Genomic DNA, 21882 nt, shown 5'->3' on the forward strand with positions numbered 1-21882 from the left:
ACATCACTTCGGTAAAACATAGCGAAGGAAGGTGCCCAAGACCATGTGAAATGGCAAGGCAAAGATAGAGCTTTCCTATTTACTATTTCCTCAAATGATAGCCCTATAATAAATTTATTTTTTTTTTTGGTATTCAATGTCCTATAGTAATTGGCAAAAAAATGGTGTGGACTTGCTAAGGCGAGGTTGCGATCCATGGCAAGCTTCAAAGATTCCAAAAAGAGCAAAATCTCCCCCAGTCCAGTCCAGATGAGACTTGAACCTAGCTTATAACTCTTTAATTAATAAACAACATTCATAGAATTAAGTTTATAAGTTCAAATTAATAATTTTGGATTATGGGATATGGAAAGATTCATAGATAATGGATTGAATTTGGAGCAGATCCCATAATACAGACAACTATCAAATAAAAGGTGTATCAACCAACTAGGAAGAACACTTAGGAAGGAGGCCTAAGCCTAGCAAGTATCTCCTAAAGGACCAAAGGAGATTGACATAGTACAATAGCACTTTAATGGAGGTGACAAACATGGAGACCGAATGTTTGCCTATTGCAAGAGAAATTCATTTCATCTTGAGTGCATCATTTATCATTCTCTATACAGAAAGCATGTTTCACGCTATCTGATGTATCGGCCTGTATCGTTGGGCGCTTTAATATTTTTATTAGTTTTTTTAATCAAATCGGATGAATTGGTTTAAGGCCTATCTACCCCTGAACCAGGTCAGACCCTGAAACACATATTGCAGGGGCAAAATGTATTAGGGGCACCGATATGATGCACCCTGAGTCCCTGATGCATTGCAAAATTTTAATTCTTGCCTTAGAGAATGAAGCATTTACAGCCAAACGTGTAAACTACTTTTATATTTAACATCCTAAACGATCTTAAATAAAAAAAAATATTGGCTTTAGGTAATAAGCTCCTAATTCATAAATAAAAGATTATCATAATGAAATTTGGTTATATATGTTATTCACATTCACATATATAGAATTCTTCTTCTGTTTCCATAACACCCACATATCTCCAACTTATATCCTACAAAGATACTAAACTAAAATTAAGTTGAAAAGAATTTATGGCAGCCATTCCAGCATTAATTGATTAGAGTTCCACAACCGATTTGTTGCCTCGAAGTTGAAGGGATTTTGACTTAGTATCACAGGCAAGCTTCTGCTCCATCTCTAATCTGGAATTTCCGAGGGTGGTTCTCTCCTCCAGCCAGTTTATGATATCACCGAAAACAACATTTATGTTTTCCACAGGTTCACCAGACGTGAGCGCATGCCACATCCCAGGATACAACTTGAATGTTTTGTCTGAACTTGATGCTGATTCATACAATGACTTACTCACAGATGGATCTGTCACTTTATCATCCCCTCCGTGCACGATTAGAAACGGCAATTTTACCTATTTAGATATCAAATGAAGTCACACAGTCAACAGTTAGCTCAAAACTAGCTAAGACACCTTTATTCAAGTAATCACATATCCATTCTCACATCTCTATAATATTATTTTCATTCATCAAATCAAATTCAAATAAAAATCGTCCTGCCACAATGAGCGAGGGCCCTTTTAAATTGTGGTGGATGCCAAGTCAACTGAATGAGGGTAAATGCATCATTTCATCATACAAACATGATGATGATCTATGAAATAATGGATATGGCATGGGATTCATGTAGCAGAACCCTGTATAGTTGGGATAAACCCTTGAATCTTGATGATGAAGTCACATACATCAGCTTATTCTATCCTTTCAGAGTCAATCCCTCAATTTTGTTTTGGGGTTTTAAAACTCAAAAATAAAAGCCAAATATAAGACTGTTAAAATTGACCAGCAAGCCACAATTAATTCAGTTTTATTTTTATAATCAAACAAACTAAATCTACGCATTCCCACAGAATATTTGCACATGGCCATGGGGTAGGGGTCTCCTAATAGCATGAAAGGCAGGAAGATTGAATTGAACGCAGTTGAATGAAAAGCACAAGTATATTAAATTAATTATATCGGGCAGATAGCAAATGAAATTAGAAATCTGCTGCATCCGGGCCGGGCTATATATTGGAAACGAAAGAAGATTTTTAATTCTATTCCAAGAGTTACAGCCTTACAGGGTCAATGTAATTGATTGACAAGTTTTCCCTAAAGTTGTTTTTGTTTTCCTTTTTAACCGCAATAGAATAGACACTCAAACGTGGCAGCTAAAGTACAACCGAAACATCCCAAGTTCGGTATTTTGTTCTATTTTTAGGATGCTACTGGAGAAAGAATGTGATAGGCTGATTAATAGCTGGGGACTTTAATATATGACAACAAGAAACCCCATCAAATAACTACTGAATTAAAAAAAAAAGAATAAAATAAAACACTGACCTCGTGAAGGTTCTGTTCTATATCTAAACTGACTGCCAGTAGTTGGTTGCCGGTTTTCAAGCGAGGTCTTCCTTTGTAGCAATATGGGTTTGATCGAACCTACACATAATTAGTTACATTGTAATTAACCAAAATAAAGTTTTACTTTTTATTTAAAGAAGAAAGAAAGAAAGAAAAAATTAAGCTACCTCCTCTCTTCTTTGAGGCTCTTTAATGGCAATATCAATTATGTCTTTTGTTGGGATTATCTTCCAAGTGGGGATAATCTTGCAGAGTTGAGTTAAAACGTTGATAACCACCGCATGAGGCTTCATTTCATCAGCAATCTAAAAAAATATAAACAAAAAAAAAAAAGACAAGGAAGAAAATTATTAATTATGAAACTTTTGTTTTTTGTGTGTGTATGAGAGAGAGAGAAAAGGTAAAGCACAGTGAGACATACCTTACACATGGGAGCAACCAAGACCGCACCATCCCAATAATTTGGCTTCTTTCTGTGTAAAAGGAGAGCCACAGCACCCCCCATTGACTCTCCTAAGAGATATCTCAGCTTTTTACTGTTCTCTTTCCTCTCTGATATTAGGGATGCGAAATCAAATTATGGGGAAAAGGATAAAAAAAGCAAACAGAAGGAAGAAAGCAGAGAAGGAGAATTAATCTGACCACAAATGCTGGTAAAATGGTCGGAGCAGTCGTTAACGAGATCATCAAAGCAAGGAATGTAAGCGTCCAAGCCGGACGATTTTCCATGGCCTTCGTAATCTATCCCGTAAACCGCAAAACCGGCGTTTGCAAGTCGAATTCCAGTATCTGTATCATAAGAGATACCGATTAGTCATTCAACTCTTTTTATTTAATTTTAAAAACTAACAGAGAGATTCTTATATTATTCACCTTTCATCGAGATACTGCATTCCATAGCGTAACCTGCCAAAAGCCCAATCGAACGTAAATTTCCAGAGAGAAATACCAAAAAAAAAAGAATAAAATAAAAGGTTGAGAAGCCTACTTCACATGTAATAGATTTTAAATTAAAAAGGAAAAGTAATGGTTAATTACCATGGCACATAAAGATCAAGGCTGTTGGTTCTCGTGTTGCAGGGAGCCATCTGCATGTGAAAAGTTTCATTCCTCGGGAGTTCAATATAAACTCCTGTAAAATCGATAAAAAAGAATTGATATCAATTCATTGAAAGAGAATCGGCAATTCACAAAACCTAATAAGTCTTCCTTCATCTAAAACTGAATAAAACGAACCTCTTCATATTTGATCCTATCTCCGATTATTTGTGCCTGCATAACGAGAAATTAAAATTAAAGTCTGTCGTCAAAGGAGAAAGAGAAGAGAAAAAAAACTGAACGATGAAGCGAAAGAGAGAGAACTGAAACCATGGATAGCTTCATATGTTGTGAGGATTAAAAGCGAAATAAGAAGTGAACAAGAGAACTAACCATGAGAGAAAGGAAAAAGGCTGAGAGAAACAAGAGTAGTGTTTACTGGGACGAGGAACCGATGAGAATGCGTGGAGTCGAGGAATCAGGGAATACACAATCGAAGAATACGGAAAGCGTGGAAGGAATGAATAGTTGGGATTTCATATCGTAGACGTCATTTGATTTATGTATATATAGTTATAAATAGAGAGGAAGTGGAAATCTCTCTCTCTCTCTCAATTACAATTTACACAAAAGAAGACAACTACTTGGCCGGGCGGGCGAGGAGATAAGTGAGGTGAGGACTGAGGAGAGGGGAAGAAGAGAGGAAATGAATGACGCGGGTCCCAATTCCCAAAAGGATTAGGTTGTTTCTAATTTGAATGTGAATCATACCGTACGTTGTTAGGTTATTTGTCATTTGGGCTTGGGAAGAAGTAGGACTGCGTTGGGACCGGGTGCGCATTCTCCCCCCGCTATGTGCACGTTAGCAGTTTAATATAGCCAACGCGCTTGAGCTCCGTTTGTTTGTTACGGTCAAAAGTAAAATCTCCCATCTACATGTACAAGAGACTAACAACAGCTTTCTCTGGCTTCATTTTGTCGTGTCGATTGCATGTTGGATCGATCGGCGCCGGCGGCAACGTTTGCCAGATCGGCAGATCCAGCTATTTTTCAACGATCTAAAGGTTGTTGGCACGGTACCACGGTCCACGGCTTTACTCTCTCCGGGTTGGACTGGGCTGTGTTTTGGAATGAGGCTTTCCATACACATACATGACACATTGACACGTTCGTTTGGGTGCGGGATAAAGGATGATTAATTATAATCAATGCTTTTTTTTTTAATTTAAAAAAAAATACAAATTTCATGTGTAGAAAGTCTAAGGAACAAGATTTGACTTTTCCACGAGCATAGCTGCAAAGCTATCTTGTCTAGTGGAATAATAGACTTAATACCTTTTAGAAGGCCAGGGTTTCTATTTAGGCACGTCCCCTTTTTCTCCCCCTTTATAAAAGGGTCAAATATATGACCGTTTACGAAGCAAAAACATTAGATATTATATGCGGTATGTATCCTTTCAACTCCATGCAAAAAATCATGGTTTTTAAAATCGAACCGGTCAGGGGTATGGTTATCGGTTCAAATGGTCTGATTTTTGATTCGTTCTAACAAAAAAATTAAAAAATGGTCAAAATCGTTCAAATAATTAATCGATTGGTTCAATGGTTTGTTTATCAAAATCAACAGTTTTGGGGGAAAATAAAACTGATCAGGTGACCAGTTCTCGGTTTTTCCGTCTGACCATCTGTCCCTGTCCGGTTTTGAAATTCATGTTAAAAACTAATTATCCTGCCACGTGTCATATGCTTATGTATTATGTAAATGCAAAGATATAAAGATATATTTTTTAATTTTAAAAGTATAAAATTAAAATTTATCAAATTTTATCCTATAAGCAATTTTAAAATTACATGTTATGTTTTTCCTGGATTATTCATTTCTCTTCTATATTTTTTAAAACAAGTAAGTTACATGATGCCAGAAAAATTGAAAACCAATCAATGGGCATCATACAACATCCACCTCTTCCTTTGATGCCAGAAAAACTGAAAACCAACCATCCTTTTGTAAAGCTTGTCCTTTTATCCAACCACTGAGGAGTCACATCACATGGTCCACCTCTTCCTTTGATGCCAAACGCTCCTTTACCAAAGTAAAAAAAATAAAAAATCTCTGCTAGGTACCCTTCATAGGATACTCATAAAATCTCCTTTCCAGTACGTCTGAAAAATACCCATCACAGCTCTTCCATCTCTTGTTAATTTGGATGTTAGTATTCATGTGCGTGTGCATAGAACAGAAATGCTTTGGTTTCAGACAAAGTAGTTTTGTTTGTTGTTAAGCAGGAATTTGACTGTATGTTAGCTGTGAAACAAATAGTACACTTAGACAAAAAAAGCCCCATTTTCCCAAGGAAAAAAATATTCCCAAGACCATGATTTAGAAAGTACTTTTGTAGAATGATAGTCTAGTAGCAACTAATAACTTCCAACAGGTAGGTGGTTGGTGCTAAACTTAGGGTTAAGATCCTCTAATGACATCTACGTTTCAGGCATCAGCACACTTACCAATGCTACTGCTCATTTCTATTCTATTCTATTCTAAGCTAGGTGATTTCTAGTACATTTGCATTGGCCTAACATATAAACATTTATGCAAGCTATAGGATCCGGCTGTAGCGGCCTCTGGTTGGTGTCTGTGAGATGAAAAAGAGGAAACCAAATTAAAAGGTGGCTATTGGACACCTTACAATTACTGTTTCTCCTTAGATGTTTTCTGGAAAAGTGGGTCCCAGAAAGTAATTCATTTCAAGATTTTTCTCAAGATTAAAAGAAAAATAAGAAGAAGACAAGTCATTTAAACTGCTTCTCTTTTTTCCTCATCTGGGCCCTGCCCTACACATTATCTCAAGTTATCATCATCTTAAAAGTATGTCATGGAGATTTTTCAATTTCAAAAGTTTCAAAAGAAATAAGAATAACAATAATAAAGTGGCTTTTAAAACTGGGGAGCATTCAAACTTCAAAGCATTGGCAGGAATGGCTCAATTTCAAGGCATGAATCAAAATGGTTAATTCATTGGATTTTGATGTTTTGCAGCGATTCCAACTTTTTAAATCCATGAAACCAAAATCACCCCAAGTTGACCATCACCCCTAAATTGTAGAAGAAGATCAACATAATAACAATTTAGAATTTTTTTTTATTAAATATATTTTTAAAAGACTTCATTTGTAACGGGACCCTTTTGAACAAAAAAGAAGATAAAGGTAAAAGGGACCCCCAAATCACATAGCTCCAGCCCACTTGAAGACATAAATGCCATTTAAAATCAAATCATTCACAAAAGATAATAGAATTAGAAATGAAATCCTTTTTGGATTCCGAAACTGATTGAAAACTTCATATCATTTTCTTAGCATCTCCACCTTGCATCGATGCATTCATACATTCAAACCAAATGCCTTGCAGTATGTAACTTAGGCTCAGTTTGGAATGAGCACGAATGCAAATATGTAGTGTAAATACATACAAATTAATATAAAACATAAGGTTTTGCACTCTATATATTTGCATTTTGTACTCCTTCCAACATCCATATCTTTCTTCTTCTTTTTTTTTTTTTCCTATTTTTATTTAGGCTGTGTTTGGTTGTAGTGCAAATTTATTTGCATTAGTACAAATGCATGGAAGTGCAAATGAAAACAAATATGCAAATTCTCATTTAATTTTATTTTGGGTTTTACTTTATTCTGCTCCATATCTTAAATTATTTCATTTGTATTTTAATTAAACAAAATAAACTAAAATTTGAAACAAAAATAAGTCGGGATTTACACTCAAATCATTTGCACTGCCAAAGTTTTGTAACAGTGCAAATTTATTTGCATTGCAACTAAATACAGTCTTAGGATCAGTTTGAGAAGAGTATAAATATAAACATATACAATGCAAATTGCAAATTGCAAATACAAGATTAAGAAATATCAATTACAAGATTTTGCATTGTTGGTATTTATATTTGTACGCTTTTTCCAAACTAAACCTGTTTATATAAACAAAGATGGAAAGAAAAATACGATTATTAACTGTTTAATTGAAATTGATTTAAGACAAGAAACGCATGCTTGATGAGAAATAACGCTTCCTAGAGGTAAAGGCCCATCAGTGGCCTGTTGCCCCAAGTGATTTCTAGAAATAATACATTGTCAATTGGTTACGCCTTTCTTTTCGGTCGTAGTTGACCATCCGATTGAATAAAAGATAGATGAGAAGCTGAGCAGTTATTCAAGAAAGCACGCGCATGCCATCATTTAAAACGAGAGTGGAAACTCATCAATCATGATGTGGGATCCCACACGTGCTGGGACTTGACCCTATCTTGAGAAGCTGAGCAGTTATTCAAGAAAGCACGCGCATGCCATCATTTAAAACGAGAGTGGAAACTCATCAATCATGATGTGGGATCCCACACGTGCTGGGACTTGACCCTATCTTGTACAGCTTGATGGGGTGAGGTTTTTGGGTGGGTACGGGTTTCGAGATTCTACACAAGCTGTATGGGTATGGTATAGTATTAGTCTAAATCTAATCTTTTTTGACTCGTATATTGTTGGAAACGTATACAAATTTTATGTATTAGATGTTGAATTTAATAATATTTTGAATTTTATGTGAAGGATAATTGTTAGTTTATGTATTTTTTACGAGTCTTAATCAAATAATTAGAAATCTTCATATTAATTTGTATTATTTTATTTATTTATTGTTTATATATGACAAGAAATAATAGGAAATTAGATACAAGTTTTAAACCTAATATGCCCATGCCCTTAAATGCTAGGAGGGTAGGGCCGGGGAGGGTTTGGATTCTCAAAATCCAGCCCGCTATGGATTTTGGGGCAGGTACGGATTGGGAGGTTTAGGGAGGCGGGTAAGGTCTAGAATTTACAAAACCCTCTTTGAACCCGCCCCATTTCCATCCATTGGCCCACCCAGAGAGCGGTCTAGCATCATTTCACGGATAAGTCCAAAACGAAAAGTGAGCCATCAATAGAGAGGCTTGGTATGACCATATGATTATCTTTTCTTTTTAATTAATAAGTATGGGAGGTAGGAGGGCTTTCTTTTGTTTTTCTTTTTTGCTTTTTTGTTTTTGATTAACTGAAGGGTGTTTTTTTGAGGTGAGAGGAATGGCAACAAGGCGGGGATCATATTCCCCATCCCTAACCCCGATCCTCGTCAAGGATAAAAGTTGTCCTTCATCCCTGATCCCCAACGGGGATGGGTTCCCCACGAGAACCCGAATCCCTGAAACGTTTTTAGTTAATAGTATTTTTTGAAAAATAAATTTATTTAAAATAAATAAAAAATTTAAAATATAAGTAACATTTATATATAATAATATATATCATATATATATATATATATATATATATATATACATAATCGGGGTTAGGGCGAGAGAGGGACCTCAATCCCCATCCCCGACCGGAAATTCCTATTAATCTCCATCCTTGTCCCTGTCTCGCCAAAGCAATCCCCATCCCTAACCCCATCGAATCGGGGAAGTCGAGTCCTCTTCGGGGATGAGGAAAATTGCCATCCCTGGGTGAGCCCCATACAGATAGCTATAAGGTTGGATCGGACTTGTACAATAACCAAACCAATCAAATCCACTAAATTGGTTTTGATTTTATTCTTATAAATTTTGTTATGCTTTAGATCATGGAGGGTAAATTCAAAGAGTATATTTTATCAACGTATAAACAGTTTAGTATTTGTTCTGTACAGTGCAAGCCCTTGTCTATGCTATTTCTAAATCTTGTATTTGTTTTGTATATATTTGCATTTGCACCTTTCCAAAAGGCTTTTTATATTTTTATTCCTTCCAAACTGAGCTTTATTTTATATCATTTTATATGTATTTATATTGTATATTATTAGAAGAAAGTAAAGTTATCCGCTTTAGAAAAATCCGTGATACCAAAAAGACTATGACCAATCACCCCCCCCCCCCCCCCCTCCTCCATCCACATGATCGGTAATCCCAGCTGATTGGTTATAATTTTTTTCGGTACCATGCCTTTTTGGATCATATATAGTCCAACCCTTGCATAGTTACAAGAAAAAATAAAGAATTGGTTATTAAGGCAATGTTTAGGAGTACTTAAGTTTAAAATAAGTGGTTAAAAACAAGTGCTTATTTAAATAAGTATTTATTTGTATTTTGTATCCAACTTTTTAAGTGTTTATTTGTGACTATTTTGTCCTTTATTTTTTTTAAGTTTTCAAAATATATCCTTTTGAAAGCATTTTTATTAAATTACTTTTATAAAAGTAGTTTTATAAATACATTTTATAAAAACACTTTTATGAAAGTACTTTTACGGAAGCACTTTTAAGAAAGTATCCTTACGAAATCACTTTTTTGGATATACTTTTATGAACTTTCAAATAAAAATTGCTTTCGAAAAAATACTTTCATAAAAGAGATTTTATAAAAGTTTTTTTGTAAAAGTACTTTCTTAAAAGTGATTTCTTCATAAAACTCAACTAGGAATAATTTTATAAGTGGTATTTTAAAATTCAACCGGGGATAATTTTGAAAGAAAAAAAAAATGAATAAGTACTTATACAATAAACATTTAAAAAAAAAACTGGAAATTTGAATTTAAAAAATAAACCCTTATTTTTAAATAAGCACTCATTTAATAAATACTTACTTTTAAGTGCTTAATGGCTTTAATAAACACTTACTTTTAAGCACTCCCAAACATGGCCCAAAATCAGCATGCTCCAATACCAGTAAACCAACTTATCTAAATCTTCAGCTCAACCCTTCTAAATAAGCCCTGAATAAAGGCAGAGGATCATCGTTCATTGTTGGGTGAAACACAGTCACACACCCACTTGCCTTGTCTTTCCTCTTAAATAATGGGCAGGTTGGATGCATTCACACTCTCTATTTGTGAATTAGTTAACAATATCTAATCTAATTATTAACCAACTACAAATATGTCTAATACTATTTTGTGAATAACCTAATTTGGTTAACATGTCTTCCTCCTACCTAACCAATAGATAAGGCCATATATACAATATTTCATATCCATCATGTCACAGCTTGCAAATCCAATTCATGGCTTCATGCAGTCCATATCAACGTAAGAGTCCTTATCAATGGAGTATGAACATTCATGTAGAAATATATAAAATGGAATAGCATACAAAATGATACAAAATACAAGATTTTACACTCTATATGGTTGGATTTATACTTTTTCCAAACTGACCCTTACAAGCCTAAATGACAAAAGCGGGGCTTAAACATGTTTTGTCTTATCCCACATGCCATCACGTCAAGAGAACGACAAAAGATGATGTATATGCATATTCAAGCTTGAACATGAATTAAGAGATTAGGTGCTGAGTATTATTTGCACATAAAGGTGTCAATGGGCCGGTTTTGGATTGGGCCTTGTTCAGTCCAAAATCAATTTGGATGAATTGGATAGACCAACAAGACAAATTAGATTGGACCAATCTGGTCCAAAATATTTATCAGATTGGATTAGATCCGGTTCGTTCGTAATAAATGTACATTGAATTGGGTTGTGTTAAACCAATATCTGATCCATTGATATAAGATAAGACTATAGGTGTCAATAGACTGAATTTGGGTTGAAACCAATCTAAATCAAAACAAATTTAAATAGATTGGACAGTCCAGACATTAAATTGGACCTATCCAAAATAGTCCAAAATAATCATTGAATTGGATTGGACATGGTCCATTTATAATGGACTCACATTCGACAGGATCACATTGGTCCAAGTCTAGCCCAATTGACACCCGTACTTGCACATGGCGTGCAATAATTATGGCCTCAATTTCATAAATACAACTTTCTCATGTAGCCAATAGAAGCTGGTAAATTTGATATAAAACAACATTGGAGATTGCATGGTTGTTATTTATGCCCTTAGGCTTAGTTTAGAAGGAATACAAATACAAATTTGTAGAGAGCAAAACCTTTATATTTTATATTATTTATATTATACATATTTGTATTTATACTCTTTCCAAACTAAGCAATAGTTTTTGGTTTGTTTCTATCTGGATTATTCAGAAACCTTCTGCATTGCTATTAAATGATCTTCTCTAAACCGTTCACTATCGTGGGGTAAATTTCAAGATAATAGATTTTATGGCTTGTCTAAGCCTATTTTATGAAGATTCCTTTTTAGCTTTAATTGAGAGTTGGAATTGCTAACTTCAGTGTTCCTTATCAAAGGATTCTACAAATTCGACCTTGGCACAATATCAGAAATATTGATCGAGAATGCCTTTATATTGGTTCTGGATATTTGAATTTAATGTAAAAAATGCCCCAGATTGAGATTTCTGTTAACCAGTAAATTTTGGGTTCAATCAGGGGACAGTACATGATTCAAATTCTGGGTCCAACCAAAGTCCAAAATTTGTTGACTGACATGTGGCTAACAAACAGTGTAGTTGTAGTAGGAATATTTGATGATTGAACTCTCGAGCAAACAATTTTGATCCAAAATGTAATTAATCTGTTGGTCACATTACATAACCTAAGGTATGGGTGATCCTTTCCACCGGCTTTCAAGAAAAAAAAGATCATTTCCAACCCGGTCCGCCCCTCTAGATACATATTTATAAACATTTGTATTCATAGCATATATTTGCAAGTCAAAATGCCTCTATGAATTGACTAAGTATTAGTGAATGGTTGACCTGCATCTACAAGAATACATTATCATGCTTTGCCATTTATTTAATATGAATTTAAACCTCTAGTTTTCATAACAAGGCAATGTGGGACATTGGCTACTTGTGAAAAGTAAGGTTTTATGGAAGAATACAAAATTGGGTGGTTAGTCTAATTATGAAAATTAAAGCATTGCCTTCGGGTGAATAAATTTATCTATCTTCTTTTGATTTTCAGATAAATTATATAATGATTCTATTGTTAGAATAAATAAATTTGTATCGATATATTTTGTTAATTCTTCTCCAATTATGAAAAAATTATTTATGTACATGCCATGTAGGTATCACTTACCTAGACAAATGATACATAAAGAAAATGATTTTTCCGTGTCTTTCATGAATGTGAAAAATGAACTTAGGAAAAATGATCAATGGGAACCAAAATCCCATTGATTGACTCCCCCCTTCATTTTATGATATAAAATATTGTAAATACTTAAATTTTATAATTTAATTTAATTAATGGCATAAGCCTAAAACATGGGGCTGGGTGGAGCTGTTACCCTTGTCATAGGTGCTAAACCTGGCTCTGGCCGGACTGGGCTGATGAATTATGATCACCCCCTACCTATAAGATGCTCTGATTATGATCACTTAGAGAAAGGCAGATGCATGCTTTAGTGAATTTGAATTTTGTAAAACCTGTGGGCATTTTGGTCGGTTCAATTTATAAGGTAAATTGAATATGGGCCATTGAGATTTTAACAAAGCTTGGATGTCATGTAGATGCCAACAACAACTATTGGCAGAAAATGAGGCCTGATTTTTTATTTGCCATAGAAGTCAACACGAGAGATTTATCTTTTTTTTTTCACTTTATATCTATCCGCTATTAAAACCTTATATTTAATAATAAATAAATAATAACATATCTATGTATATAGCAGATGATCTACATTATCATGCCTCTCCTTACTCCATTACCTCACTCTGCATTCTCCTTGACTCTCTCTCATCTCCCTTTCTCACCACTCCCGTTAAGCCACATTTCTAACCCAACTACCTAAAAATATTTCTAGAATCTCTTTCCTAAGGTATCTCCTCTAAGCCATTAGGAACTATCATATCATCCTGTTCCCCAATCAATTTCTAAAATCTCTCCCCCGATCTATATCCCCTCTCTCTCATTTAAAATATTCATATTAATTAATAAATATTTAAATATGGTTAATATTTAAACCAACCCATATTCAATGAGTATTAAATAGTGTTATTACAAAAAGTTAATAAATAAGGTTTATAAATTACCAAAAATTAATAAATATTGTTATTAATTAACTCATCATGACTTTTTAAAGTATTTTGGGTAAATATCATTATATTCATGTTAATTAACAACATTTTATAGAAATTGAAAACGGTTTAACTAATTCAAATGGAGGAATTAGTTATATTTAATAATTATAAAAAAGCCATAAAATTTTAATTATTGCTATTATTATAGTTAACAACCAAATGCAAATGGAGGAATAAAATATTATAATGTTGAAAAATAAAATTATTAATTAATTTATATCGGAAAATAAACAATAAATTAGTATAATTTTGTTAGTAAACTACCTAATAAAAATAAATATTTAATAACAATTTAAGATAATTTTCAATAAATCTCCATAATTACACAAATGTAGTAAAATTTTCAAAAAACTACATATCCATAAAATAATATTTTGGAAATTAAAAGATATAAAACTCTTGAAAGTTTATTTAAAATGCATTAAATAATTATTGAAAATTAATACTTTGGAAATTTTAGGAAAATTTATTACATTTGATATATTTTGGAAACGTATTGAAAAATATGTAATTTTCATTGTAAGTTATTGAAAATTGTTAAAGATAAATGAGTATGGGAAATGGAAAACTATAATTTGAACAAATAATTAACATAAATTAGTATAATATTGGAAAAAAGGAAGTTATTGATTAGTTTATATTAGAAAATATAAGATAAATTAGTATAATTTTGTAAGTAAACCATTTAAAAAGAAAATAAATTATTTAATAACGATTTAAAAATAAATTTAAAATACAATTTCAAAATTACACAAATATAATAATTTTTTGAAAATTAAAGGCAATTTTGTGTACTTTTAGAAATTTAACATGTGGTTAATACTGAATATATGATTTTGATTATTTTTGTTATTAAATTGAATATTGGGTTGACGGGAAGTGAGTGCCTTGCCCTGAACCCACCCAACATTGGGGACGAGGCGGGGACAGGGATGGGGTGCCCCACCCCGAACCCACCCCATTGTCATTCCTATATAATTGTTAATTATTAGTGAAATTAATAAAAATGTTAGTTTTTGTAATTATTTTCATTTATTTAAAGTTACTCAAAATTTTATTTAAAAATAATGATAGTAATAACAATTATTAAAATTTCTACAAATGATTAATAAATTAAAAAATATTTGTCCATATTAAATTAATAATGATTATTTTATGTAAATCAACATTAAATGAAAAATACAATTATTAAAAATTTAAATATTAACAATAACTTTGAATAGTTTTAGTTAATTAACAGGAAATTTTGATTATTAATTTATCAACTAATTAATAGTAAATAAAATTATTCAATCTTTAAGATTCTCCCATGCATTTCACAGGTTCCCGCTATTTATACATAAAACTAGAAAAAATGTTGGTTTTGATTAGAACGTAGGACCCTCTATCCAAGTAGGAGGTTTAAATCGAATCGATCGATGGGCGGGATGTCAATTTTATGGTGTTGGCTAGCTATTATTATGTTATATAATGTTGAATTTGGGCATCGTATCTGGTGGCCGATGGAGTTTGAATTTTGAAGTGGCCAATTAATATACATATACTTTGTGATCATGAAGCCATGCAACGCTTGACCAAATGAAATGAATGAGTTTGGATCTCTTACTCATGACCACTTTACCACACCTATCTGCATGAGATTGCAACCACACATAGAGAACATCTCATACTCTTATATGATATTATGCGTGGAGAGATGTTCCCAATGCATAGAGGTAGTATTTTGTTTAGGTATCAATAAAGCTCTTGTGGCTAAGAGATCCAGAGTCAAAATGAACCATAGTGATCACTCCACAATCGAACCTTGGCTATGTGATCATGAGTTGGAAGGATTTCCTGATCCTCTCAATCCCATTTGTTGCTGCCAAATACGGAGCCAAGGGCAACAATGTAGTTTCTAGTATTTGAGGCTGATGGGTCCAACCTGTTGAGACAAAGAACACGTTAGAGGCCCTGGGGTTATCCTAGGGGCAAAGACTCCGACGATCATGTTGGCTGAAAGTCAAAATGAGCTGAGGGCTTAGACGAGGCCAATGAGCCTCTAGGTTTCTTTAATTAACCAAGGGGGCTCCATGTTTAGTATGGCTTGTATTTTCTCAAGATGGCCCTTTATGCCTCGTTGGGTGACTACAAACCCTAGGAATTTTCCCGATGTGACCCCAAAGGAGCACTTAGTGGGGTTCAACTTCATGTTGTATTATCTCAATACCCCAAATGTCTCGCTGAGGCCCAAAGTGTGCTGGCTAGCCTTGAGACTCCTCACAACCATGTCATCAGTGTAGGCCTCGATGTTCCTCCCTGTCTGCTCTTTGAAAATCATGTTCACCAGTCTTTGGTAAGTAGCCTCGGTGTTCTGCAGTCCAAAAGGCATCACCTTGTATTAATAGGTGTCGTGCTCGGTGATGAATGAGGTCTTTTTTTCGCCGTCAGGGTGCATTTTTATATGGTTGTATCCAGATAAGGTGTCCATGAAGCATAGTAGCTCATACCCTATGGTGGAATCAATGAGGCAATCAATCATCGGCAAAGAAAAGTTGTCTTTGGGACAGGCCTTGTTGAAATCTCTCTTATGAAGCTAGCGCCGAGTATCTTGCCCACCTCCTCTCCGATGGATTTCCAACGCTCCGGTGCAAAGTTCCTCTTCTTTTGTCAAACCAACCTACAGATCGGGTCCACGCTCAACCTGCGAGTAATGACCGAGGGGTCAATTCCTGGCATATCAGTGACGAACCAAGCAAACACGTCAGTATTGTCTTTAAAGAAGCTTACCAGTTTGGAAAGTGTGTCCTGAGGGAGGCGAGACCCGACTTGTATCGTTTTCTCGGGCTCGGCCTCGTTTAGGGGAACCGAGATGAGGTCCTCGGCCGGTTGGCCTTGGCCAGACGATTCATCCCTAAGGTCGAGCCCTTCAATGGTAGGGTTTCCTTGTTCTTTCCTTTTAGAACTACAACATAGCATAGTTTAGCAGCATGGTGGTTTCCCCTAACTTCCCCTACACCATGTTCTGTGGGGAACTTCATGGTGATGTGGTAAGATGAGATGATTGCCTTGAGTGCGTGAAGGGTTGGCCTCCCTATGATGGCGTTGTAAGGTGAGCCTATCTTCACAACCAAGAATTCAATCATCTGAGTGTCGTGCCAAGGTTCAATCCCTGTAGTGACCGGTAGGGTTATCTTTCCCTCTGGCCTGACAGCTACTCTGAAAACCCGACGTGTGGCATGTCAATGGGCTGCGGTTGGTCTGATGTCAGCTGCTTCTTCTCAAATATCTCATAGAACATGATATCGATTGAGGAGCCATTATCTATGAGGATCCTTTTCACCATCTAGTTGGCGATGATCGTTAACACCACCAACGTGTCATCGTGGGGCATAGAAACCCCCTATAGGTCAACAACTAAGAAGGATATGAGGTCCTTCGACCTTGGCCTCTTTGGTGCTTGGCCCTGAATATTATACTGTAGGGTGTATGCCTTTTGAGATGAGACAGATGCTCCCCCCGAGGCCGAGCCCCCATCTATGATTTCAATGACTCCAGCCAGGGGGCGATGGATATGGGTCTCGGCTTGTAGTTGTTGTGAGGATGATGTTGGGGTGTCACCCTCAACATAATCTTTTAAGTGCTTGTGATAGTTGAGGGACTTGAGCTCATAATAGTCCTTGGTGTCATGGTCAGTGCCGCAGTGGTACTTGCAGTACTTCTTGGAGTTTCCCCTTCTCGGGTTCCTCTTCAACTTGGCTAGCCACTTCATGAATTCCTCCTTCCCTACTTGCATCAGTATGTGCATTTGGGAGGAGTTTAGTGGCACGTATTTGTTGAAGGAAGGGAGCCAACAACCGTCCCTTTCCTTCCTTTTCTTGTCATCGGGCCTTGCTTTCGGATCTTGAAGGCATTTATTAGCTTCGGCCTCCTTAGCAACGATGTACTTTTGGACCTTCTTCAAGAACTCGGCTTTAGTCTTGGTCAGAGTCTTGGAAATGGACAAATTGAGGGGTCTAGGCCAATGGCCATTGATGGCCATATGCATGGAAATCGAGGGGTTGCGGTACTTGACCTTGAGTTCTTTCTTTTTGAACCTCTTCATACATGCCCGAAGTCTCTCCCCACACTTCTATTTGATGGACATCTGGGAGATGACAATTTTTTGCACCATTAATTGCACACAAAGTAACCTAGAAAGAGGTTCGTGAATTGGTCCCAAGAGCCGATGGAGTGTGGAGGTAGTATCGAGAGTCATCGGCGTACTACTCCCTTGAATGTGGCTTGGAAGGCTCGACACATGAAGGCGTCAGAGTATCCATGTAGGAGCATGAGGGCCCAAAAGCTTTCCAATTGGTCTTCAGGGTCTATACTTCCATCGTAGATCTCCAGCGTCGGGGCCTTGAAATTCAGCGAAAGGGGCTTGGAGATGATGGAATCCACAAAGGCCTCCATCCATCTGAATGAGGCATGGCAACTGGCGGAGGCATCACCTTGACCCTCCTTTACTTCCAAAGCTGATCCTGAATGGCGCAAATATGCACTTGAATATCTCAAAGGCATTTGTCGATGCATGGCATTATCACTTTGAAGTGGTCCTGATTCTCTCTCACGCAGGACGTGCCAGCCCTATTCTTAGAGTGCTCGAACATCGGCACGTCCTGAGCCTTGCGGGTGCGGCAACCATTGAGGAGGTCATGGAGGTCAAAAACTGGCAGGGGAGAGGCACGGTGCCAGTTTCCTGCCCCTAGGGAACTGTAGTGGCCCGAGCACCCGCCATCGTCTCGGTTGGCCACTGCGTGACGGTGTTGACGGTCATGGTTCTTGTGCTCGATGTGGGACTCCACAGGGTTGCCCCCTCAGTTGGGGAGCCGAGGGGTCTTAGAATGAGGCTTGCTAGCCCGTCAACTTCTGTTGTCAGATTCACTGGGGTCAGCCCCCTCCAGGCCACCTAAGCACTGGCTTAGCGGGGTATGGGCGGATTGCCTATCATGTTGTCCGTGACTTCCGACGGGGTAGACACCTTTTAGGTGGCCTCTTGTCGAGCACCCTATATTGTCCAATCGCTGGGCCAAGCTGTCCAGTCGATTCAGGACTAGCTCGAACTAGTCAATCATGACTAAGTTTTGAATACTAGGAATGATGTCTTTCTTGTTGGCCATTTCGGAGACACTAGCTGATTAGTTCAAATTTGTTTTTCTTAGGGAAATGTTTTGAAGACGTTCCCACAATTGGTGCCAATTGTTGCTGTTAAATACAGAGCTAAGGGCAACAACGTAATTTCTGGTGTCCGAGGCTGATGGTTCCAACAAGCTGAGACAAAGAAGACATTAGAGGCCTCAAGGGTTATCCCAAGGGTGAAAACTCAAATGATCAAATTAGCCAAGAACTGTGAGGGGTCAAACCAAGTAAAAGAGGAAACTTAGAGCTTAAGTCTGTGTATTTACCTCAATCCGAGAGACCCTTTTATAGTCGGAATCACCTTAGAAGAGAAAAAGTTGAGAACTGGTAGTGGCAATTGAATAGTTGATGATGGACAACCAAAATGCATCCGATTGATGCCACGTGTCAAGATCCACAGATCGATTAGATATTTTTACATCACCATTTAATTACGTTCTTTCGGTCAACAAGGTATTGATAATCTTGTGAACTCTTTAATGGTTGAAATTGAAATTGGGTTAACTATTGTAGGTTAAAACCATTGAGTTGAGTACTTCAGCCGTTACCATACCCTTAATCTTGACTTTGGGACACGTGTTTAATTGATTCTTTGAGTTCCATCCAGCAATAGTTACGTCATCCCTTTCAAAGTTAAATACGAGACAAGGACATTGGCGTGTAATACTTGGGTTGTTCTAAAGTCTAAGTAACATACTTGCAAGTTGCAACTCATCCCGCCTAAATCCTAATTAATTAAATAATCAACGTTGACTTCTAAAGATATGTCTTAGCCAATTTGCCACTTTCAACGTACCCTTTTGTAAGCGAAGAATTTTGATTTAGGGATTTAATTTTGTAATTGACTTTTTTTGTGGAAATTCTGTAATTGAATTTTTTGTGGAAATTTTGTAATTGACTTTGTGATTCACCGAATCACCATACTAATCAATCTGAATCTGTGTTAGAGAAAATGATAAAAGAGATGATATATCAGCTTGTTTTCAAGACCTTTGCTCAATTTTTTAATGAACAATAAGAAGTGTTATACAAACCGGAGTAAACCAAATCAATCTCCTTAGAAAGATTACAAGGGGTTAAAAGAAATCGATCAATCAAGCGAAGATGAGTTTTATTTGCAATCCAGTCAGTCGTTTGATTTGCCTTTTTGTATACGTGCTTGTAAATAATTCCACGCTCCAACCTGTTTTTCATCAGTAAGCAATTTGAAATGATATTACTAAGATTTCAAGGGGGAGAGGACAATCCCTTAAGACAATGAATGGTAATGTTCGAATCCCCTTCAATGATGATCGAGTGGTTGTAAAAGTTGGCTTCCAAATTGTAATACTCCGAAGCCACCCACACTCAATAGAGTTTATCATGGAAGTGCCTAAGAAGTAGCTTTTGAAGTCCAAAATCTTGCCTCCTTGGTTCCTTGTGATGGCCGCAACAGAACACCCACCATTCCTGTGATATGAAGCATCAAAATTAATTTTAATTTCTCCATGATTTGGAGGGGCCCAAAAGATGGCTTTCCAACTTCTTAACTCTTTGATGGACTTTGATTTTTCAGATATCTCCTCATATTCAAGAAAGGCCCTCAAGTCTTTATGCATAACTATTTGCGGGAGGATCCTTTTTATTGCAGAATGTCAATTAGCTTCTATTTTTCCAAATATGCCACAGAACAAAGACACACATTTCTTTTAAGAAACCCCTTTCACTTATATCTTTCTTGTGAACTTCTGTTCACCATTCACAGATTTAGGAGATTAGTTCCTTTAAAAATATCTTTGTTGCAGCATGTGAACATCGATAATATTAATGGCCACCTTAATTAATATTTTGTCACGGTTTTATGACTTGGATTTGGTTGAGGTTCATCAATTTTCTCTTAAGAGACGTAGCCAAGGATTAAAATATCAACATCGTATCAATATCGGTAGGGGAGGATACGAGATATGCCACAACTGGCACAATATCGTACCAGTCGTGTGTATTGGTCTGTTACGCTACAGTATCGGCACCTATCACACAGTATCTTAACCATGAAGCCACCTTTTATTTTGTGATATTAAGTGAAACGAATTATCTTCTATTATAATTAATTCTTACATTTAATCTAAACAAATAATATATCCAATAACTCCAAGTACAAATTAAAAAGAATATTATTCGAAATTATTATTTTATAAACCAATAAAATGAATAATTTATCAAATCCACACACACACACATATATATATATATATAAATGATTTTTAATTTCAATAAATTTATACAAATAAAAATATTATTAACAGAATAATTATTTTAATACTTAGAATTATTTATGTAGACTTGATAAATTATAATAATTACTTGATAAAATATAATAATTATTTCACAAATTATTAATTAATATTTTAAGTTGCATTAAATAACAATGTATTTATTATTTACAAAGATAAAAATTATTTACAATATATTTGAGAATATGATATAAATTGAATCTATCAAATCCACTAATCTACATTTCAATGAAAAATAATTTTTTATTTTAAAAATTCATAAAAATAAAAATATTAATAATGGAATAATTATTTTAGTAATAAAAATTTATGAATTTTCATATGATATGCATCTTCAAAATTTTAATAGATTTGATATATTTTAAGTTAAGATTACATATTTTTATAAATTATTAATTGATATTTTTATTTACATTTTATATAAATATATTTATTTTTTACAAAAATGAAAGTATTATTTATTGAACATTTGTGAATTAATTTTTAATTGTTTTTTGTTGATGTTAAAAATTGAAAATAGCAAAATAAAAATAATTGATATAATAATTCAAATATAATGGTTGCATATGTTTTGTGCCTTGAATTTTAATAAAAATAAAAATTTATGCATTATCAATAAACTTGTATAATATCTCGTTATATCAATAATAATATATTTATTCAAATATACCATTAAAATATACAATTCCTATGTATTTATACATTATTTATAGTTATTTTGACATTAAATTTGAGGTTATTAATATAATTATTGAATTCATATGCATTTCCTTAGCGTATGAAAGCATTTCCATATTTTAGTTTGTATCCATATGTTTCCCAAGCCTATTCGTATCTAACTTGTCCGATATGATACCCGGTACCGATACTTTAACCCTTGGACGAGCAGACACTAAAAAGAGAGTATAGTCTACAATATAATTTTAAGGTCGTTGGAGCATGCGGTCTTGCATATA

General features: G+C 35.2%; 1 protein-coding gene across 1 annotated transcript; it reads right to left on the reverse strand.

Moving 5' to 3' along the window:
- Window positions 1-909: 909 nt before the first annotated feature.
- Window positions 910-4235, reverse strand: LOC104594659 (caffeoylshikimate esterase-like). The gene is made up of 9 exons (XM_010255055.3): window positions 3847-4235; window positions 3652-3687; window positions 3454-3547; window positions 3289-3321; window positions 3058-3204; window positions 2837-2967; window positions 2583-2720; window positions 2395-2493; window positions 910-1421 (listed from the first exon to the last, which is right to left on the reverse strand). The coding sequence occupies exons 1-9, from the start codon at window positions 3847-3849 to the stop codon at window positions 1113-1115; spliced, it is 990 nt and encodes a 329-aa protein (XP_010253357.1). The 5' UTR covers window positions 3850-4235; the 3' UTR covers window positions 910-1112.
- Window positions 4236-21882: the final 17647 nt, after the last annotated feature.

The sequence above is a fragment of the Nelumbo nucifera genome, chromosome 2, assembly GCF_055504915.1.
Source record: "Nelumbo nucifera cultivar China Antique chromosome 2, China Antique-T2T, whole genome shotgun sequence".
Lineage (NCBI taxonomy): Eukaryota > Viridiplantae > Streptophyta > Magnoliopsida > Proteales > Nelumbonaceae > Nelumbo > Nelumbo nucifera.